This window comes from Paramacrobiotus metropolitanus, unplaced genomic scaffold (genome assembly GCF_019649055.1).
Source record: "Paramacrobiotus metropolitanus isolate TYO unplaced genomic scaffold, Prichtersi_v1.0 Parri_scaffold0000124, whole genome shotgun sequence".
Lineage (NCBI taxonomy): Eukaryota > Metazoa > Tardigrada > Eutardigrada > Parachela > Macrobiotidae > Paramacrobiotus > Paramacrobiotus metropolitanus.
The window spans coordinates 304,448-324,954 of record NW_026570344.1 but is presented as its reverse complement, the minus strand read 5'-3'; the positions used below and the strand labels follow the sequence as shown (position 1 = coordinate 324,954).

At 42.2% G+C, this 20,507-nt stretch overlaps 4 protein-coding genes across 4 annotated transcripts; all 4 read right to left on the bottom strand.

Moving 5' to 3' along the window:
- Positions 1-26: 26 nt before the first annotated feature.
- LOC129598521 (BTB/POZ domain-containing protein kctd15-like) lies at positions 27-4,313 on the bottom strand. Its single transcript, XM_055496474.1, is given in 5 exon segments — positions 27-611; positions 614-878; positions 1,896-1,956; positions 2,726-3,022; positions 3,812-4,313. Coding segments are annotated over 4 exon segments (927 nt in total). The 5' UTR covers positions 2,922-3,022; positions 3,812-4,313; the 3' UTR covers positions 27-206.
- Positions 4,314-6,126: 1,813 nt separating this feature from the next.
- On the bottom strand, positions 6,127-11,578 carry LOC129598515 (wee1-like protein kinase 2). Its single transcript, XM_055496468.1, has 13 exons — positions 11,071-11,578; positions 10,120-10,288; positions 9,707-9,804; positions 9,553-9,636; positions 9,008-9,153; positions 8,822-8,897; positions 8,532-8,654; positions 8,387-8,472; positions 8,099-8,205; positions 7,738-7,871; positions 7,330-7,522; positions 7,123-7,193; positions 6,127-6,622 (listed from the first exon to the last, which is right to left on the bottom strand). The coding sequence occupies exons 1-13, from the start codon at positions 11,260-11,262 to the stop codon at positions 6,344-6,346; spliced, it is 1,758 nt and encodes a 585-aa protein (XP_055352443.1). The 5' UTR covers positions 11,263-11,578; the 3' UTR covers positions 6,127-6,343.
- Positions 11,579-12,521: 943 nt separating this feature from the next.
- Positions 12,522-15,353, bottom strand: LOC129598531 (uncharacterized). Its single transcript, XM_055496495.1, has 6 exons — positions 15,102-15,353; positions 14,771-15,040; positions 14,132-14,503; positions 13,951-14,060; positions 13,086-13,628; positions 12,522-12,867 (listed from the first exon to the last, which is right to left on the bottom strand). Exons 1-6 carry the CDS (start codon positions 15,229-15,231, stop codon positions 12,667-12,669), a joined length of 1,626 nt encoding a protein of 541 aa, XP_055352470.1. The 5' UTR covers positions 15,232-15,353; the 3' UTR covers positions 12,522-12,666.
- A 178-nt stretch (positions 15,354-15,531) lies between these two features.
- On the bottom strand, positions 15,532-19,549 carry LOC129598549 (LHFPL tetraspan subfamily member 6 protein-like). The gene is made up of 3 exons (XM_055496515.1): positions 18,576-19,549; positions 17,365-17,460; positions 15,532-16,098 (listed from the first exon to the last, which is right to left on the bottom strand). The coding sequence occupies exons 1-3, from the start codon at positions 18,958-18,960 to the stop codon at positions 15,929-15,931; spliced, it is 651 nt and encodes a 216-aa protein (XP_055352490.1). The 5' UTR covers positions 18,961-19,549; the 3' UTR covers positions 15,532-15,928.
- Positions 19,550-20,507: the final 958 nt, after the last annotated feature.

Sequence of the window (20,507 nt, the reverse complement as noted above, 5' to 3'; positions counted from 1 at the left end):
AATGCTACTTGTATTGATTACTTTAATTTTAACGATTAATACAGACTTGCGAAGGATTTCCAGCCAGTAAAAACTGAACAAAGTTTTATAATAATTTATAAAATCCACCAAGCGCTACAATTACCGATGATAAAAATAAACGAGCTAGGAACGTGACCGTTACGCGAACTTTGGTACATATGCCATCCGCTCATTTCCCTTCTAGTTTACAACGCCGGGAGTTTGCGCACAAATAGATACTCGGTGAAATGCTGCATCTCCATGCCACCACCCGAACAGGCGGCCACCGTAAATCCCACCGTCAGCAATCTCTGAATGACCTGAATGGAATTCAGCTTGCAGTAGCCGTTCAGTGGGAACCGTGTGAGAAAGGTCAAATCCGAGTTCATTACCCCATTGCTAACATGTCCGGATACCTCGGGGAACACCTCCTCCAGCAACCCCCGTTCGGCGGTCACCGTGATCCGCTCCCCCAAATCTGGACTGATGTGCACCGTGATGCAGTCGTGCGTGAAGGCGTCACTGGGTGAGGCATCCACGGGGGTGCTGCCGTTTTGGCGGGGGCGTTTGCGAGACGGTGGCGGTGGGGTGGAAGGGGTCAGGGGGGCAGAAGGGGCGAGGCCATCGAGGTGGGTTTGCGGTCGAGGATGTCCTCAATCTCCTGGATCATGCCGGGCAGCGTGAAGTACTTGGCTTCTTCGTACAGAAGTGACCATTCCTGAAAATCTTTAGGCACCATCAGCCGTCCGTGCCGCAGGAAGTTGAGGATGTGTCGGAACATGCGGCCGTCGCGGTCCAGGAAGTAGTGCTGTTTCAGCGAGTCCAGGACGATGGGAATGGTGCCGTTGAAGAGCTTGGCCAAACGAGATTCTGGATATCTGATAACGACATTAATTGTTGATTCAATAAATAACTTGATTCCAAAATTCACTACCCGTTCATTCCAACATAACTAACTGTGGCACGGACATGCAGTATGCACATAATGCGCCCGCTTCCGGTCAGCTCGGCAACGAAGCTGGTTGAAAGTATCGTATTGCGGTGTAACTACAACCTTAACTTGCACCGTAGAATAACTACCGTCTACCGGTAGTTATTGCATAGAGGTAATGTATTTAATTTCAGTAAACACTGTAAATAAAATAACAAAAATTACTAGTAATTGAAACAAGTATTGCGCAGTCTCCGCCAATGCATTTGCATGCCCTGTTGTAACTTGTAACAGTGTTTTTCGCTTGGCTATTGCATTCCCTAATAATGGATAAAATTAATGCTCTACAGTCTGTACCTGAAATTTCGTTAAGGTTAAGCTGTTAAGATTAAGATTCACTACGATTAAACTATTCTAGGAACATTAATTGTATTGTACGAGTAATAGCTTTTACCGATTTAAATAAATTTAAATCAAAATTCTATGATTTCAGGCTTTAATTTTAAATACTATATATACGTACGTAAAACACATTTGAGTTAAAAATACAATAACCAACCACATCGATAAAGTGCAACATATGCCAATTTTTTTTTCGAAAGTACGGTCGCGATTTTCATGTCGGATGCACAATAATACAAACGTGATCTGGCTTGTTAGAGTTACGTAAAACGGCCGAACCGGTTGGCAACAAGTGCCGGTATGGCTAATTTTTCACGTATCCGTACTTTGTTGAGTTTGTTCCGAATAGATTATTATTTACCAGCGACAATGAATTGCACGAAGGTGATTGGTGATCGGTGAGTCAGAAGTAAAAAATCGCCGGAAACAATACACCACATCGTGATCACCGCACTTGTTGGCAATTAATGTACGTGTACTTTCTTGACAGCTTTTCCCATTAAAAACACCCGTTTACTACACAAACCGGCGAAGTTGTACACATTTTCGGTTTATCACTTACTTTGTCAAGGTTTCCAGTGATGACGTGTAAATTTTACCGCCAACATCAATATGTACTGGGGCTAAATGGAAAGAGAGAAAGGTGAATGGCATTTTGAGTATTAATTGTGTGTGGCAATTAAAACTGCGTTATTTTGAGTATCGGCACCGAGCCGCGGTGTGTTTGAAATCGTCACGCCAAACAGAAGCCTGTACAGCATCATCGCTCGAAATACTTACAAGTTAGCTGTCAAAACCAGCAAAGTTGCATAAAAATAATCTGAGATTTTTTATTTTGCATTCGCTAGAATTAGAATGGAATAATACGACATGGTGTATAAAGAAAAAATTCATTTAATTTACAAATACTTTGAAGGTTTTAATTTGCCGGCTTATAAATCATAATATTAATTTTATGGTGATGTCAAAACTTCGCAAGTGCCGTAAGTTTGTTTGTCGAGCAATACTCTTTTTTTTTGTTCAATCCCGAGTAAACAGCGTGGAATAAAAATACATAATAGAACTAACAACCAAGATATAGTCGTATATACCTTGGCAAAACAGCTGCTCGTTGAGCACTAGATCCGTTCAATCAGCGGTAGTTCACGTTCAACTAACGTAACAATTTTAGTACAAGCTTCCAGTTTGCAAACTGAAATCAGTGACAATGGAACGATTAAGCGTTTATGAAAAGTTTCCGATTGGTTTGTTCTCACAAATACAGAAGCCGCAGCGTTCTGAATCACGGTTAAACAGCGGTATCCTAGATTTACGCTAACCCGGATGATAATACTGAATCTCTGTTCATTTACGGCTCAGAAAATAGCAGTTAACATGGAACGAGTGACTCACCCGTGTAGCAAGTCGTTGGCGCGGACAGTGGAATTCCAAGCGGAAACTTGCGAATATTCCCACCACCCGAACTGCGTCCGGAATAATTTAAACCCTCCAGATTCGGTGAGCTGGCCGCCGTCGGAGAAGGAGACGGAGATGTTGTACGGACAATCACCGAGCGATTCATAAACAGACTTTTCTCGTCCATTTTCATGGGCAACGCAACAAAAGCAGTCGCCGCGCGCGCGTTAGAATCGAATGTGTACACACGCAACTGCGACGACAACGCACTCTGCAGCAGCGCGAAGATTAACACTGCAAGGAAAATATGTCTAATTATGCGAATATCTTGCCGGCAGGCAGGATTTTTATTTCGACGGCTGGTGAAGGCGATGAATTTGTAATAACCGTTAGGAAAAATATTCCTATAAAGTATAAAGTCAGCGGTTGATTTTTGTCACTGCAGCGTCGCGAGCGCGATCACGTACAACTATAGCATCGATGTGTGTATGGTATGTGTATGTTGATTTGGTGCTCTCGCACCACTGGCAACCGAGAACTAATCAGCCGAGGGAGGTGGAAGTGCCCCGGGGCCACGCTACCAGCTGGCTATATGGAAAATAGAACACGCAACGGAACACTGCCGCGACGGCCGCGCGCGATACCAGCCAGGGATGCGTCTGCAACTGGCAGTGATGCTCACAGCCATTTTCCGCCGTCAACCAAACTCGGAATTTTGTCAGACCTTTTTGACATTAATTCAGAAAAGTCGCATGACATTGTGAAGACTACAGAAAACACCTGTCCAAGATGACCAAGACGAAACGTTCTTCTTCGCGAAATACCCTGTTAGTTATTCAGATTAACAAATGCCCTTGAACAGGGAAGCTGCGGCTCAGATATTTAATTGTGATTCACTGCTTACTAGATTCCGGTTTCCGACGGCCGGCAAACTTTTCGTTTTGAATAGTAAATAATTTACTGTAGAAATGTATTTGCGGCGTTTTCAACATTGGTTACCGGTTGCCGTGTCGTGATTTTGTAGTTTCTTGTATCTCGTGCAAACAGTGAAATAACAATAAGTATAGTTATCCCAATACTTACCTTTTTTCAAAATATTGCAGCCGTCTAAGCGAAACGCCGTGTGACTGGGCCCAGTTGGCCATACGATACAACAGCATCGTTTTACAGGGACACGCAGCAACCGTCAGTTCACAACGACATAATACTATCCGCCAACAAAGACAGGTCATCCGCACACAGTGTGTAGAAATTGCGTGATATTTTGAGAGAATTCCCCATCTTTTGTGCTCCCTTTCTCTTGGCATCCACCATTAGCCGGCCCTGTTCGTCACTTGATCCATTCCGGTGCTATAGCCCGCGGCATCGACCAGCAATGGGGGGAAAAGTGCGCGGGACCAGAGAAGTATACGGATATATGCATGTGCTCTCCTTCAGCCGAACCGCCAGTGTGCGCCGCGTTTTGTACAAATAGCCCAGGGGCGATATAGCTGCACAAGGCTCTGCGAATGCGCCTGGCCAAATAATTCACATGTATCCAACCCGTCGTAAACTGTATACTCTACTGGTTTGGAGAATGTGACGCGCGCTCCTGGAAAAATAGAATGGATGGATAGTATGTATATAAGCGCACGGATTGTTATGGCAGGCTATATTACCACTTCCACCTGCAGGGATCCGCTTCGCTGGCCGGCCCACTGTGAATACACTGCTGGCACGGAGGGCCGCGGGCCGTTTTTCACGGCATATGCATGTTTTTAGGCGGCTGTTTTCCGTTTGCGACGAAAAGACGAGCTGCGCTTGAATAATTTTACTGCGCTTAATGTATCAACGTATACTGTCGGTCGTCTGACCTCGGCGGGAAATCCATGTCCACTGTTTTCTAGTTCTCTTCGAAATAAACTGGTAAAGCTAACAAACCGATTGCAGCTTTTCTGTTATAGGCGGGAAGCTGCATGCATGGTGAAGTACCGGAAAAAGGTCACCAGGTGAAGAAAGGTCACCAGTACCGGTGTCCTAACAGAAGAACCGTACCAATTGTAACATGCTTGGTCCTTTTTGAATGAAAACTTTTCATGAAAACTATATCAACACTTCATATACTTCTACAGTTGCACTCATATAGGAAAATGTTTTCAAACCTGAAATACGCAGGAAAATTGGAAAATACAAAAAGCGCTGCGTTACAAAATTATGGCATTTACGCTTTGTACGTATGCGTAAATGATTGTTAATGTATCAATTGCAAAAGGGTAATTAATAGTTTTGACATTTTGATATGACAGGGCGGAATATACCTCGGTAAATCGGCATGAATAACTAGGCCCGCGGCAGAAAAGCAAAAGATTTCGGCTTTGCGGTGTAATTATGGACAATGCCGCGCACATATCTGTACACACCACACATGCATGGTACGAGGCGCTATTTATTCCCTTTCCCCTCAGCACAATGGGTTTGACGTGAGCGGGGAGTGCTGTAAGCTGACAAATGTGTGCCTGTACAGATCCAACAGCGCGGGAATATGTCATCCGGTTCGGCGGGGGATTTCTCAGGGGCTGACTGATTCAGCCCCGGGCCACTGGTGCCGGAGATGGCCGAGGATAAAGAAAATCTACTCAATGCACTCACACTCTTGTCTTTTTCAGTGAAAGGATGGTACTATATCATCGTTACCACATTTTGACTTCGGCCTGCTTGTGCATTTAGAAACCATGTTTTGTGTTTTATGGGCCAGTTTCTAATATAGCCCTACTGTGTCCCACCGATTGGATTAAACGGTTATCATGCAAGCAATAATAGCACTCCATAGTGAGTGAAGCAAGCAAGATTTTTTTAAAAATTTACATTTTCTCAAAATAGTATGTTTATAATCTGTAAATACGAAATTCTAATCTGAGTCAGGTTTTAGCACTAGTATGACCGACCAAATAAAAAATGACAGTTTCCGGATAATATCAGCCAGAAATGTTCAGGTTGGACTTGGCGCGTAGCCGCGTACATACTTTACGGAACAGTGGTCAAGGATCACTTCGCGGACGGTACTCGTTCCCTGCCTAAATCAGAATTTTCGCTCGTGTTACCGCTTGTTATTTCTTCTCAAAAGCATACTTCAGAAGAATATCAACGAAGAAAGATTCCTAAAAGCTATCTTCCTAACAGTAAGTCATATAGCAGACATCGGAAATAAAAAGGTTATAATTATATAGAGTCACCAATACACAGCGCCACGAGTACTTCCCCGGTATCCTGATCTGCTCCAGAAGTACTTCGAGTATCCATATTACCTGTTGTCATGCAAATATTTTTTGTTATCAAAATATTCCTAGTTCTGTACTGACGTACAACCTTCCTAGCACAAAAAATTAACAAAGTTCAAAGACTGTCACAAATGACTACAGAAGTTTTGTTCCATTTTAATTTTCGACAACAAAAAAACAAGAAGTTCGTCAAAATTAAGTGTAAACCTCCCTATGGATAAACAACAAAATTCTGGATTTCAGATCATCAACCGCAAGAAATCGCCAAAAGCGATCATCAGAACAGGGTAACAAACGTAAAACAAAACCGTAAGAGATAAAGAATTTACGGTAACTTCTCCAGAAAAATACCCTTCCGTTATTTGGCCTTCTCATCCTCTTCGAAACCCAGCTCGGTCGCTCCGAAATAGTGTACTTCATTCAAATCCACCGGACCATCGTCGCTCTCCGCAGCACCGCTGCTGAGATTGTCATCCGGAGAAACTGGCACAAATTTGTTATCAACCGCAATATCCTCCGTGACTTTCAACTCTTGCAGAGAACAGAGAAAAGGCGATGAATCGTCCAGGTCTTCCTGGTCGGAACCCAGGAACAACGCTTCTGTGGCCTCTTCGTCGGAATCGAATTCCGCAAATATCTATTGGGCAAAACCACAAAATTAAAAACGCCATGCAAAATACTCGAGCTATAGTATAAGAAAATTAAAGGCAGTTATGTGTTGCAGATGTAGTCGCTTAACAAAGTTAATCAACAATCAATTAAACCACATGCTGAAAATATAATATTCCCCTTGATGAGCTTAAATAATTTCATATGATTCAGGTACAGCCGCACAAACCCTTTAAACCGGAAAACGGTTGTATGTACAAGGAAAGCACTCAATGCATCCCGAGTGGCATAACATTATTGAAATTTAAACAGAACTACGAGTATGAGAGCAGCAGTACTAGTACTTCCACTACGATGACAAGACAATAAGGTTATGAACATCATTACGCCGCCCTGACAGCTAAATACACTGCTGGACGCAAATTAGGAAAAAGCAACTCAGAATCTATCTGAATTTGAATAAGCACAAGCTAAATATTTATTTATTCCTTATATGCAAAAAAACTTCTCATACGCAAAAAAACTCACTTTGGATAAATTTCCAGGTCGCGAAACCGGCTCTTCCAGCTCATTTTCTGATCCATCGTCCTTTTTCCCAGCTAAAACAAACCAAAACGATGCAATGAATTCCAGTAAAATTCCTCAAACAGAAAAGAAATAAGTTCTGGATGGAAATTTGTTACTACGTAAGAAAGAAATACAGGTATGGGTAAAAGTCCTGAAAATTGCGCGTACTGTCTGTTAGAAAGCTGAAGTGCAAGGAATGCTCAAACGCGCTAAAATTCCCCACAGGCGTAACAGGCCGGTCGGTCGTCACCGGATCCTGCGAGGCGAACCACTTCCAGCTTTTCAGCCAATCGACTCCGCGGTAAAAACTGTTGACCATGGTCTCAGTCACAGACTTCTGCCAGCGCAACAACGGTAGCATCTACAAAAAAAGCTTACTGGTATTGAATACATTCGTCTCTACCTAATGAAAAACTGACAAACATAGAAATCATATTAAATCAAGTGATCAACCCGGTCGTACAACTTCAACGATTATTATGGAATATTTCAAAGCTGGTTGCAGTAAAAAGAGCAGAAAAATTTGAAGATGCGTTTCCGTAACCTCCGAACTGTTTTTACTACGATGAAGCATACCAAAAAGTATGTCTGACGTCGAAAAGCACACTGAGAAATCGGAGCGAGTTTCAGAAGACTCGAAGCGGAAGGACGCAGACGGGGATCAACCGCCATCATTTGGCGAAGGATGGGCTGCATCTCAACCGGTATACCTACGAATTTTCCAACACTATTTAAACTCATCAGACTGCTCAAACAAAATCATCGAAGGTTTTAGTACCACCAGACACCGAAGTCGGATGAAATGCAAAACTTGAGCTATTAAAGCAGATATATAGGAAGAGCAAAAGATGTTGTAGAAAAAATATGTTTAAATCACGTGTTCAATTAAAACAATAACAAAAAATGAGAACGTCCATTGGAAACGCTCTGATCTTACGACTGTAAAACGCATCGGGCCATTGTATCTCCCGTAACAAGCGCCAGTTTCGTCCATGACTATCCAAGCGTACATCCGTGCACAATTCCAACATCGTGATACCCAGGCTACAAGTAATTCAAGAATGAGCCATTTTCAGTCCAGCGCAATACCTAACTTCAAAAGATTAATGTGAACCGTGTTCTTTTAAATTAAACTAAACCACAAAAGAGAATACCTCACTGTCAAAATGCAAAATCAAGATAACACTAAACAGTCATACATTCAATGAGTAATCTTGTATGCTACCTAAAAATATCCACAGCGGGACCCAGTTTGGTGGAATCACATGATTCAAATGGCATGTAACGCGCATCCCCGGCTTCCTTTCCGTTCTGAGCATGAGATAAATTTAGAACTGATTCCCAAAAAAATTCATGTTGATTAAATTTACCGTTTCCACAAGGGTTATTAACCCGAAGTCGCCCAGTTTTGTCACTCCAAACTCATCCAGAAAAATATTCTCCGGTTTGATATCTAAGTGGCAGTATCCCATCTTATGCAAATGCTCCAGTGCCTGTTTGAGCAGCAAAATTGCAAATTAGTTTTAACATAATATAATAACTCTGAGCGATCTTAGTTTTTTATAGCAATTACCAAAATATAGAAGTCAGCAAATGCCGCTTTACATGCTAATACGAGCATGCTTTATATGCTCGTACATTCGGCAAAACAGATTCCTACCATTAGCACATCCGTCAAAATAGTCCAGAATACAGCTGGGGCTAAAGGGTACATTTTTTCGGCGTAATCGTCGAGCCTGGTGCATGAGAACATGAATGACTTACAAAATCCGGCAACCACATATGTAGCCATAAGTTTCTAAAGCAGCACCAATATTTGTGGGCGGTAAATGTAATCAACCCTTACCGAAGCGGCATATAGTCCATCTGAATATGGAAATACCCCACTTCCTCCCAGGCCTGGATACACTCCACGATATTGGGATGACCGGATACATTGCTGTGATAAAACGCTTCATCCATCCAACGCAACTGACCTTCAGAAGGTCGACCCTAAATAAACATAATATATTTGACATAATATAATGAACACAATATACATATAATTATTTATTGTGTACTTGTAGTCTTGTACTTGTATAATCTAACGAAATTAGCCTTTGCCTGAATTCACGCATCCAGAAATATTCTACCCTAATACGCTATTCTTATTAACATCAGCAACTCTGCCATCAGTATCAAACTTCAAAACCCTTCGATTAATGTTATCAATCACTTAAAACCAACGAAAATACAAGACTCTGTCGCACGATCAAATTTTTCATTTATAGACATTTTACGCACTTACGAAAATCTTAGTGTTATAGTATTTTGTACAACACAACTATGTACCTATGTACATGTCGTTGCGAAAGCGAGAATCTCAGAATATCACTGTCACATAGCACCCACCTCTGTAGCGCAACTAGCAAAACGAGAAATTGACCGTTTAATTGCGTACAACCGTCCGTTCAGCTTCCATCTGGCTTTAAAGACCTACAAAAATCGAAACACCGAAATCAAGACACGTGTACTCTACTAACTTGACACACAGCGAACGCCTCACCTCAGCGAAATCACCGAAACCAATCCGTTCAAGAATGTCAAACTCGTTAAACAAATACCCAACGTTGTGATTTTCGTGTCCACTGTGGTCCAGAATTCCTTAAAATCGAGTAACAAAAACGGCAGAATCAATAATCGCACAAGACATTCGATAAACCACACCAAAAATTCGGTTACAAGACACTCAAGTTTCCGCGCTTGTATAAATTTATTAACCAAAAAAAGTGAACTACTACTCGTAGTGATTAATGATGCTTGTGAACTCACAAAAGCGCAGCTTTATTAAAACAACTAAGTTTACAATGCAAATGTAAAAATATTCAGATAAATATATATCAACATGTTCGCGTAATGTTTTCTGTGAAAAAGTAAAACAGTTTAACTTCAAAACTTCTATGGCAGCTGAAAGTGTACCTTTGAAACGTTTGGAAACGCTTAAACTATGGAACGGCAGTTGCGCAAACTGGGTTTTCATCGCCGACGAATGCACCGTGGTTAAGAACTTTTGTAGCGTCCCATGCTTCTTCAGCTTCGCACGACGCTGATTCTTCGTCATCTTAGCCTCCTCTCCCACAGGATAATGCTGTAAAGCATCAAAGAAACTCTCAAACAAAGAAAACCGGAGCTGCGTCATACATTCTCAAAATCTGTTCGAAAAAAACAGGAGATATGTCTGGCTATGTCACCATCATAAAACACGCTTACAAAAATATTAAGTCGAAAGAAACACAAACGGCACTTGTGCAGAAGTTAAAACAAACCGCTATGCTAGGGGGAAGATTATCCAAACAGATGAATAATACGGACACACCTTCCAGTAAACTGAATTTCTCTAACGTAAATGCCAGTGTCAAGTGTCAACATTGATGGCTATCGATTTCAAAGCAGCATTCCCAAATGTTTACAATGGTTTAATGTGCGCAGTCAATACAAATCCATTTTTATTACCTCTTTTTTTTTAAAAACTATCTGCTACAGAGTCTGTCTCAAATCTCAATCTTCTCAGAAATTCTCAATACATCAGTTAATAATCTATCAAGCACAGTTAGCATGCTACTTAGAAAACTGGGAGCTATTACAGTAGTATTTCCTGAAACGATTCGTACACAAATCTCCATTATACTTCCAAAATTTTTCACACAGTCCTAAGAAAAAGAATCGGCTACTGGACTGCCCACCTAGCAGTCACTTTCAAGTTTCTGTTTAGTTATAAACTAGCAAGCTGGTGCAAGCAGTTCCTATTCTGTGTCTGTGGATTAGTCCGAAATTCCTGATCACGAAACTGAACCATACCGGATGGTTTTGTAATAGTAATAAAAATTATTCCAGACATACGTGGCGCAGAACATGGGGAAGATAACTCACCTTGTAAACGAAATCCCGAAGAAATACAGACTCAGCCACGCCTGGGTCGTCCTTGGCTGTCAACGAGGACTCCTCCCATTGTGGACTGCCAGCACGCGGGATCTTAGGCAAACACGCTGCAGGTTCAGAATATTCAAAGACAGATTCTGTGGACGAGGTATCCGGATTAACAACAGCTGGCAAGGCAGACATGTCGAAAAACGCCAGTGAGTAGACGAGTGTCAAGACTCACAAAGAGCGTGCTGCAACAGGTTTTACACCTTAGCAGGTCCGTAGCTTCAGCACAGGGATCTCAAACTCAGATAAGTAGATCTTTCCACCAGCCAGTTGGTCGTGAATAAATTGGCAGATTTGCCAAAATTATAGTAGAAATAGAGAGTTTCAGTTTGGAAGCAACGAGCACATCAAGAGACAATTCAACTGAAATAAGATCAATTAATGATCATCATATTACATATAACTAATAATTTTGCAAAAATTTAGTTTTTCTGTTTTTACTTCAAATTGCTGGTCGTATTAAAGGAAATCGAGAAGCGTGTGGAAGCAAACTTACAACTCTGAACAGCGGTCATAAACAGCCGAAAGGAGATGCGGCAACTTTGGGCCACTCGCGCGGCAGATGATAGACGGCGCTGCATAACTTTTACCATTGCATCAGTAAGGCGAAGAGTCGAAGCGCCGCCTGTGTTCTTCTAACGAACGCTCCAAATTTTTTGGCCCGCTATTTTTGAATGGCAGAGGACTGAGAGGAGTACGGCGAGATTACGTCATGTTACGCCGGGATTTAAAATACAGCCGTAAATACATGCGCAGCGAACCCATGAGGGAGCGGTCGAAACGTGATAATCTGATTCTGCTGCGACGATCGGAGCGAACGGATGAATGAAGGCGGTTGGCAGCGAGCCAGGGGGACGGTGCCGGAGAAAAGTGACGGCCCAGAATGGAGAAGTCCCTGATCGACAAAGCTCCTTTTACATCGCACTTATAGTACTCGTACGGTAGCATTTTTTATTAATAATGCTGTTGTTAATCAGTCGTTTGCACAGAGTAGTATAAAAATTAATTAAAACTAAACGTACTTACATACCACAGTAACCAGTGGGTGATTTTTAAATGTTAGCCATACCATTTAAACCGCCGCGATTGTGTTTATGTCACTTTTAAATATATTAAATATATTTATATACACTTTTAAATATATAGATAATAAATATATTATACGTACAGTGCAGTATGTACATTGTACAGTATTACTCATGTTGTAGCATGCATACAATATTTGGTTGATGCGAGTTCTATAACAAGAACCAAGTACTTACTATAGTGTGAGACCTATAGTAAGTTCTTGCAAGTTCTTGCAAGAACTTAACAGCTATCTACATACATATGCAAGTCTCGAGCACATTCATTTTTAAATTGTATTAATATTCCAGGTGCATGCATTTTCATAATTCTGGGTAGGCGTTTCAGTGGAGACATATTATACATTCTGACTTTATTCGTATTTAATTATATTGTGATAAAACCCTCTTTTCAACCGCGCAATCAATCAAAAATAATTATGCGGAACAGTTGATATTTACTTTATTTATCATGTCATGCACAACTGAATTGTATGGAAAGATGCAGCGTTGTCACAGCACCATTAGCGTCCATAGCGTTGATGTTCACCGGAATCAAACCCAGGCCGGATGCCGGCGCCTCCACCAACACCAGAACACCGACTGAAGAAATTTGGAATTTGTTTGACATGCTTATGTAGTAAGTGACTCCAGTGTCGCTGTCAGGATCTTGAGCCTGCATGTGAATTAAAGAAGGATGACATTAGCACATGTAGAAATACGATTTTTTAGCATAATATATTATAATTATGAAAATTTTATATTATATGACAAGGTTCAAGATTTCACGCATAAGTTGTCTTATTTCCTATGCATATTAATTACGTGAACTAATTTTTAAAAATAATAAAAACAGAATGTCGTTAGATAAGCACTTTTTTAAATTTTACGTACGGTGAAAGTTCCGATGATCATGGGCGTTTGTAGCATATTTCCATCACACACAATCCTGATGGGTGTACTAGGAAAATTTAACCTGGATGCAGCACTCGATGACCCCGGCGGATAGCTCATGAACAGTGGTCCGCAGTTCAAATTAATCGACACCAGCGCTTGCCCCACCTGCGGTGTTTGCTGCGGTGCATTGATATTGGCCGCTTGGACAGTGATTTGGGCGTTAGTGAAGCTGCGCGCGGCGCTGTTGATAATGATATTGGCCTTGGACGGATCCACCGGGTCGGGGATAATCTGGAAGTTGTACGGGTTGGAACCGGCAACGGAAAACGCGTAAGGACTATTGAGACCGGCCCGCTCGTGCACTGGCAACGACATCATCATCGGTCCGGGTAGGGCCGGGCCCGACGGAATGGACGGTTCACCGGAAATGAACGCGCCCTGGACGATGCCGGAACCGGAAATGGATTGGTTGACGGCGGATTGTTGCGGGTTAAAGGGGATTCCGGCTTGGGGCCCTTTGGGGACGGTCAAGCCACTCGCCTGGAAGTAAGTTTCTTACTGTAGAATAAATAACCTTTTCTTTTCCACGGCTGCTTTAAGATCGAATGGCCGCGATTGTGCTTGCAGTGTACAATATTATTGTTAAGATATGCAATATAACGTAGAAGTTTGCGAATTTGCGTTAATTTACGCAAGTTCGCGCATGTTTTCTATCGATAAAATTTTTTGCAGTTTCATAAAGTTCATACTGTTTTGCAATTTTGCAGTTTACGTAACTACGTATCTACAGAGTACATATCTGAGCACAGCGTGCGTAATTGAAACTTAAACCTTACTGGTTTCGTGCGGTTTAGGTACATACCATAACAGACCCAAGAAGTATTTGCTGTCCGGTTGCACAAACACCATTGGCATCCATGGGAGTGCTCAGCGGCGTCACTAGAATTCCCTGTCCTCCCAGCAGACTGTACGCTGAAACCGACAAACAAACAATCCATAGCCTTACCGAAAGGTCACACTAGGGATCTCCATGTCTGCCTTACGGTTCTGGCACTTAATTGTATCGCATCCATACATAGCCAATGCCTGGCAATCCTGCTGACTTAGATTCGGTTTCCCGCCGATCCACACGTTAGATTTGGGCGTAAACACCGGGTTCATAGGATTCTTGGCCCACTTTTTCCCGTCGACCATGGTGATGGACAAGGGATCGAAGAGATTGTAAAAGCTGGCCTCGCCCGGCTGGTAAATCTTGAAGGGCGTCCATTCTGCCATGGATTTGGCCACTAGGCTGTTAGGGTCAGCGGCTAGGAAGTCCAGGTAGTTGACGCGATCGGTACGGCCGTATTCGCTGCGGAATCCCAGCGCTTGGAAAAGGTACTTCATGGCATCTCGAACCGTGTCCAGGCACGCACCTAAGCGTACATCAAGGAGTTGCGTCTGTTATTGTTAATTAGTCAATACTCATTATTGCTACTGCAAGAAGCAGCGGTGCTGTAAGCATTATTTGCGCTCGTGTTTGACAGAGGTACTGGCGGGTATCCGTGTACGCACTGCTGATAGCGTTTTCGTTGGCATCTTTTCAACAGGTACTAAATATTCAAAATGTATTTGTCTCCCTCGGAGATTTACGCAGTCGGACAGATATACATATTAAAGTACGCAGCAGTAATGTGTCGTACCTGGAACAGTGGCAGTTTGACTGGCAGCGCCCGGCGCTGTACGACTGCTAAACAGGACCATGTACTGTCCTCGTCCTTGTTGCTCCACGCTGCGTCCCGGGAAAGTGTAACATGTCGACATTGCCTTGCCTCCACTCAGTTTATTAGAGATATAGATATAATCCTTTCCCGCATCCGCTCGATTATCGTAGCGCTGGAATTTGATACACATGCCCGAGTCAAGGGACACCTGCTGCATGGCACTTAGAAGCACTTGCATATCGCCGGGATCTGCGGGAAAAAAGCATAGTTCTCGTTGCCAGATCACATATAACTACCGTACATTGTTTACCGAAGTCCGTCGCGGTTTGGTATAGCACTCGGCCGGGGTCGGCCCATTTCTGATATTTGTCATCCGCATTTGGAGTTGCCGCGTACCCAGTGGACAACACAACGCTACAAACTACTAACAATTTTATCATTTTCGTGGATTTCTTGGATTTAGTTAGGAATTTACGCGATAAAGTGAGATTGAATGCGGATACACTTTACTACATGTGCAGAATCTCGATGTATCCAAATGTGTCATTTGCCGGCAAGAAAGTAGAACAACCTGATCACAGCGTGTGTTTTGTCAGTTGCATCAATTGGTCACCTCGTGCATCGTCTTCATTTCTCCATTCAATGAACGCCGTATTGTTGTTGCTAATAAATAATAATAATTATTACTATCCGCGTAATAATTTCACGCAAACAGATGGGCAGTTTTAATGTCAATCATTCTTCGCACTCGTACAGCACGTTACATTCGCGTGACATTGCACTCGTACGACAAGCGCGTCATTGACTCATAAGAAAGCCTTCCATATGGCAAGATTGATGAACAGCATATAAGTACTGCAACAGGGGTTTAGAAAAAAATCAATACCACCGTGGCTCATTGGAAATGACGTGAAAGTAGAGGGGAAAAAATCCCCTATACATCCCAAGTGGGACGATTAAGAAAGCCATCAATTGCTGTTAAAACGCCAATCATTAGGGCGCGCTATGCTCCGTGTACACGCCAGCCGGGGAGAGGGGCAAAAAACAGAGTGTCGATACGGTGGACGAGGAATAATTTAATGTAATGGCGCGCCGATCCCCACTTGCCGCGTATGCGCATACGCCGCCAAAATCCCCTTAGACATCTTGAACACAGGCGTAGTCCGTGTAGGGATCCTTGGCGGCCACCGGTACAGGACGCTGTGCAGCTATGGAGGGAGACATTCGTAATGAGGCAATGAAGAGAAAAAACTCCGCACTTCCGGTGGCGATCAGTATAAAATAACACCAAAATATCCGGCAGGATCCTGCAGAAAAAGGCACAATGCTTACACGTGCACATATTTGTTTGGTCACCAGAATGTTTCAAATTAATATATCAAATAAAGTTTCCCTGAACTAACCGTAAATAAATAAAATAAGTTTGTATTTGACAGCCCAACTCTTTCTGTTCACTTGTTGACGACGCAATTTCAAATCTTAAATGGGTTTGCTATCGAGAAAGTATTGGAATGTGATACTGTGACTAATTTTATGGTGAAGTGGTAAATATGCACATTAATGTTTCTTGCTGGCTTATAATAATTTACATTAGAAAAACGCACGTGCTTTTTGTGGTCTTACATCTAGATCTAGAACTTAATTGAAAAACCCACCCAGAAATTTTGCACATACCTCTGTACATATGCATACTTCGTAGTACAGATATCAGTGCGTGTATGCCTGTTATGTTTTTTTACAGATCAAAGAAGACAAAAACTGTGGTGCTTTATAATGTACTTTAGGCTTTCCAAAAAAGTCGCTTATGTATACGGACCAACGAAAAAACGAAGGCCAGCTGCAGTTGCATCCTGGAAGAGAACACGCACAGCTTGCAATTGACTGGCGATTAATACTGGCAATAATCAGTGGATCCTTTGAGCGATTTATCGATTAGCTCCATACTGCGCAAATCACGATCGAATATTCCGATTACATTTTCAAATTGCTTGCAATAATAATGGGCTATTGAGCAGGTTAAGAGTTGTCGACTGACAATCGGCCAAGAAGCATGGCCAGCTGTATACTTTTACCAATGTAAACATTTTCAAAACAATCATTATGACATCGCTGTAATAAGTACCCCCTTAAGGGAAAACAACAAAAGCTTCAAAACCGAAAAAATTAACGAAAATTACATCTTAAGGTAAAATATATTAACTTTCCAAAAAGAAAACAATGATTATCGAAAAATTTAAAAAGAGTAACCGGCAAACTAATAGCATACTCAACAAATGTACCCACATATGTAATAGGATATCCTCTTTCTTTTTTTGTTATACATACTCCGCTGTTCGTAGTCAATAATTACAGAGACCATTAAGGGAAATTTGGTGGGCGGGGTCTGCCGGCGAATTCGGTAGCCGGCATCGTGGTTGTTGATTATAGCGGCGGCTGATTAGCGATCAAGTGGACTCCCTTTGGATGGAGTATTTGTCTTCTCACCCAGCCAACAGGCTCTCTCAACAAACCACTGCACTGTGATCGAAAGCCACATACACACAACTTCCGACTGTGAGTTCAATTAAACCAACCTAATTGGTATTTATCCGACTGGCCGCAGGCATCCCGCACTTCACGATGATCCCAGCCGAGCGGATATATGCACAGGCCGCTCGTAATCAGCAGACCTACAAAACACAAGCCAGCCACCAACCGTTAGATAACCATTTACCAAATGGATTCCTTCCGCTTCCGATATGGTTTCTCGGTCCAAACATTTAATTCTATGCAACTTATTTTTTCATTTATCTTTTTCAGTTATTGTTTGATCTTTTATTTTTTTATCTTACCACTGTATTAAGATTGCACCTTTCAGCAAAGCGTTCATGTATGGTACTTTTCTATCGGTTAATTTAATTTTCTTCCTTAAAAATGTTTTTATTTTATGCAAAATATATTTGGTTAGCCGCCAGCTGATCGAATATCAATAATTATAAAAATATAAATAATGTATATTTGTCTTATACCCTTCCGTTTCGGGCGATTTGGCTTATGTGTATCCATTCTGCCTGAAAATCCCTGTGCTCCTACTGTGCCGGTACCGGTATTAAAAGCCAAATAACTATTGATTATTGGATTTATTTTTCCTGACAGAATGGCCGTCATTGTACGGCTGGGGAAGGGATTTTAATAGCGCCGACTGCCTTTATTATCTGCTGCTGGCTGGACAACTTCCTGTTAGGCAGACCATTCACCAGGCTTTTTCACGCTCTTGTTATTCTGATCATTTTTTCCCTTTTTCACTATCATTCATATTTATTTTGTTAATATGTCCAACAGCTCTTGACACAGTTTTACAAATCAGGGTGTATTCATAGATCCATGGCTTTTGACAGAAGGACACTCGAATAATTTGCCGTTTTATGGAAGAACGAATAAATTGTATAGCACCATAATATCTTGTCCGACTTATCCAGCGTCCTACGCTAAATATCAAACTCCCGTAACATACAAAAATCACCTTCGCCTGTCGTTTAAGATTGCTCTTTTCGAATAATTTTCGCTGAACTACCACATTACAAAATAATTAAGTTCTTGGCTCATGATCATGCTGTAAAATGATATTCGGTAGACCTGCAGAACTGTTACAAAAAAGTGCTCCATAAACTTCTGGATAAAAATTCTTGAACATTTCTATTTAAGGTGAAGCGTCAATACAATTCAGCTATTGCAGGTGCATTGTAGTCTGTTCGCAGAGATAATGAATTGCACAAATTCTAGAAGAAATGCACACAATGTTTACCTGCAGCTAAATGCAAAATTCCCAAGACTTTAATAAACAGCTTGTTCCACATCTCATTGACCCAACAAGCCAGAAAAGAAATAACCGCCGAAAAGAGCGTCAAACTGGAGCCCGCGCCCACGACCAGCGTGGTCAGCTGCCAGTAGACCGAGGGAATATCCATAAACGAACTGTACCGTCCACACTCATTGACAATGACAATCTCCGTCTGGTCAGCGCTGATCTGCGGGAAGGCACAACGACGAAACGTCCCGAAGAACGTGGCCACCACCGTCGGCTGCTGCTTCAGTTGACCCTTGATCCAGTACGGTAAGAAAAACCCGGCACAGGTGGCCGCCGACGACAAGAGCGACATGATTACAAAACAGGAATTACAGTTGCCCATTGTGGTGACAACTATTGCAGTTAGTTGTTGTCTCTAATGGATGATGACAGACTTTGACCGGAAGCGGAGATTTTGCAGGAGGGTGATGGAATTGGGAACCAGAGGATGCCGGGATAAGATGGATGAGAGATGGCAGTTCCGGGACATTTCTGGTCAGGCAAATTGACCGGAACGACCTTGGGCCGTTGAGATGTCGCAGTCGGTTAGCAAAAGACAAACGATCTTGCGCTTTTAACCTAGTTTGCGTGCAGCGTATTTGTACATCGCTTTATAATCATGCACAATAGTGTGCGCGCGTATATTTATAAATTGCACTTTATTGCGCCAAATAACAATTCGCCGGTTGATCAATTAGTAAGCAATTTTCTTGTGGAAAAAGGGATCATCATCAACACATGGAATGATACAGCAGCGTGGGCGATGGATCGCCGAGATCGCGACGCGCATGTACACGAAGGCGTATACACATTCAACCGGCAAAATAAAATGTTATTGAAAGTGATCCGCTGACACGCAGCAGGATGGCGGGAGAAAAATATATACGCCCGGCTGGCACGCTTGCGCAAACGCTGCACCGGTGTTCCGCTGCAGCAGTATTCCACTGGAGCCGGCGCACTGGGATCTGACACGGACGATTGGCGATCCGTATGAGCGCGACGCACTGGCGCGCAGTCAGGGATAGAGTAGGATCAGGCCCTGTACGAAGAACACCGAGTGACTGTGGCAGTTACAGTGTTACAGATAGGGAGCTGCTTTTAGGGTTGCCTTGTAACTAACGACCGGCTAATATGATCGCAGGACGGGAAGAAACTACTTGTAAAAATATTCAGGAAGCAAAACACTTTTTATAACATTAAATCTCACTAGTTTGAAAATTTATTATACATGTGATAAGTTCTTTTTGGTGAAGACAAATCTGTATATGTTATATGCAAGCTTACCGCTATCGTGTGCCTATCTAGTAAAAAAATTTATTTTGTTGGTTCTTAAATTGCAACATGGTTTTTAAAAATACTAAAGCTACGCGAAATGATAATGCGTATTTACTTATGGTTAGTTTGGAGGCTTAAGCAAATATGCAAAACATTATTCTTACAATAAGAACACAAGCAAGGTTTTTATTATTTAGGAAAACTGCAACGTTTAATATTTTTTCATAAAATTTAATAAAAAACTTTGTAGCACTTATTTTTGAAGGTGCATTTGTTTATTCAAAAATGTGCTAGTCCAAGAGCAGGAAAAGAGTGCAAAAAAGTGGGCAAAATAAAAGGATACGCGGCTAAGCTGCCGCCTGGATGCATTGGTCGTACATGTCAGTGCAGCGTGTGTGATCCGGCTGATTGGGAGGATTAATTCGGTGCATTGCTTTTGTGTGTATGCGTAACCGTGTTCCGGTTGGCGTCCCGTGATTACGTGGCGCAGAATCCTGAGGATGCAAAGCGCGGGCAGTTGCATATCAAAGCCAAATCGGCAATCGATTGCAAGCCAGACCCCTTGCTTCCGCATATGCTGTATTCTATTTGGCCAAGCCTGTGTCTATATGGACA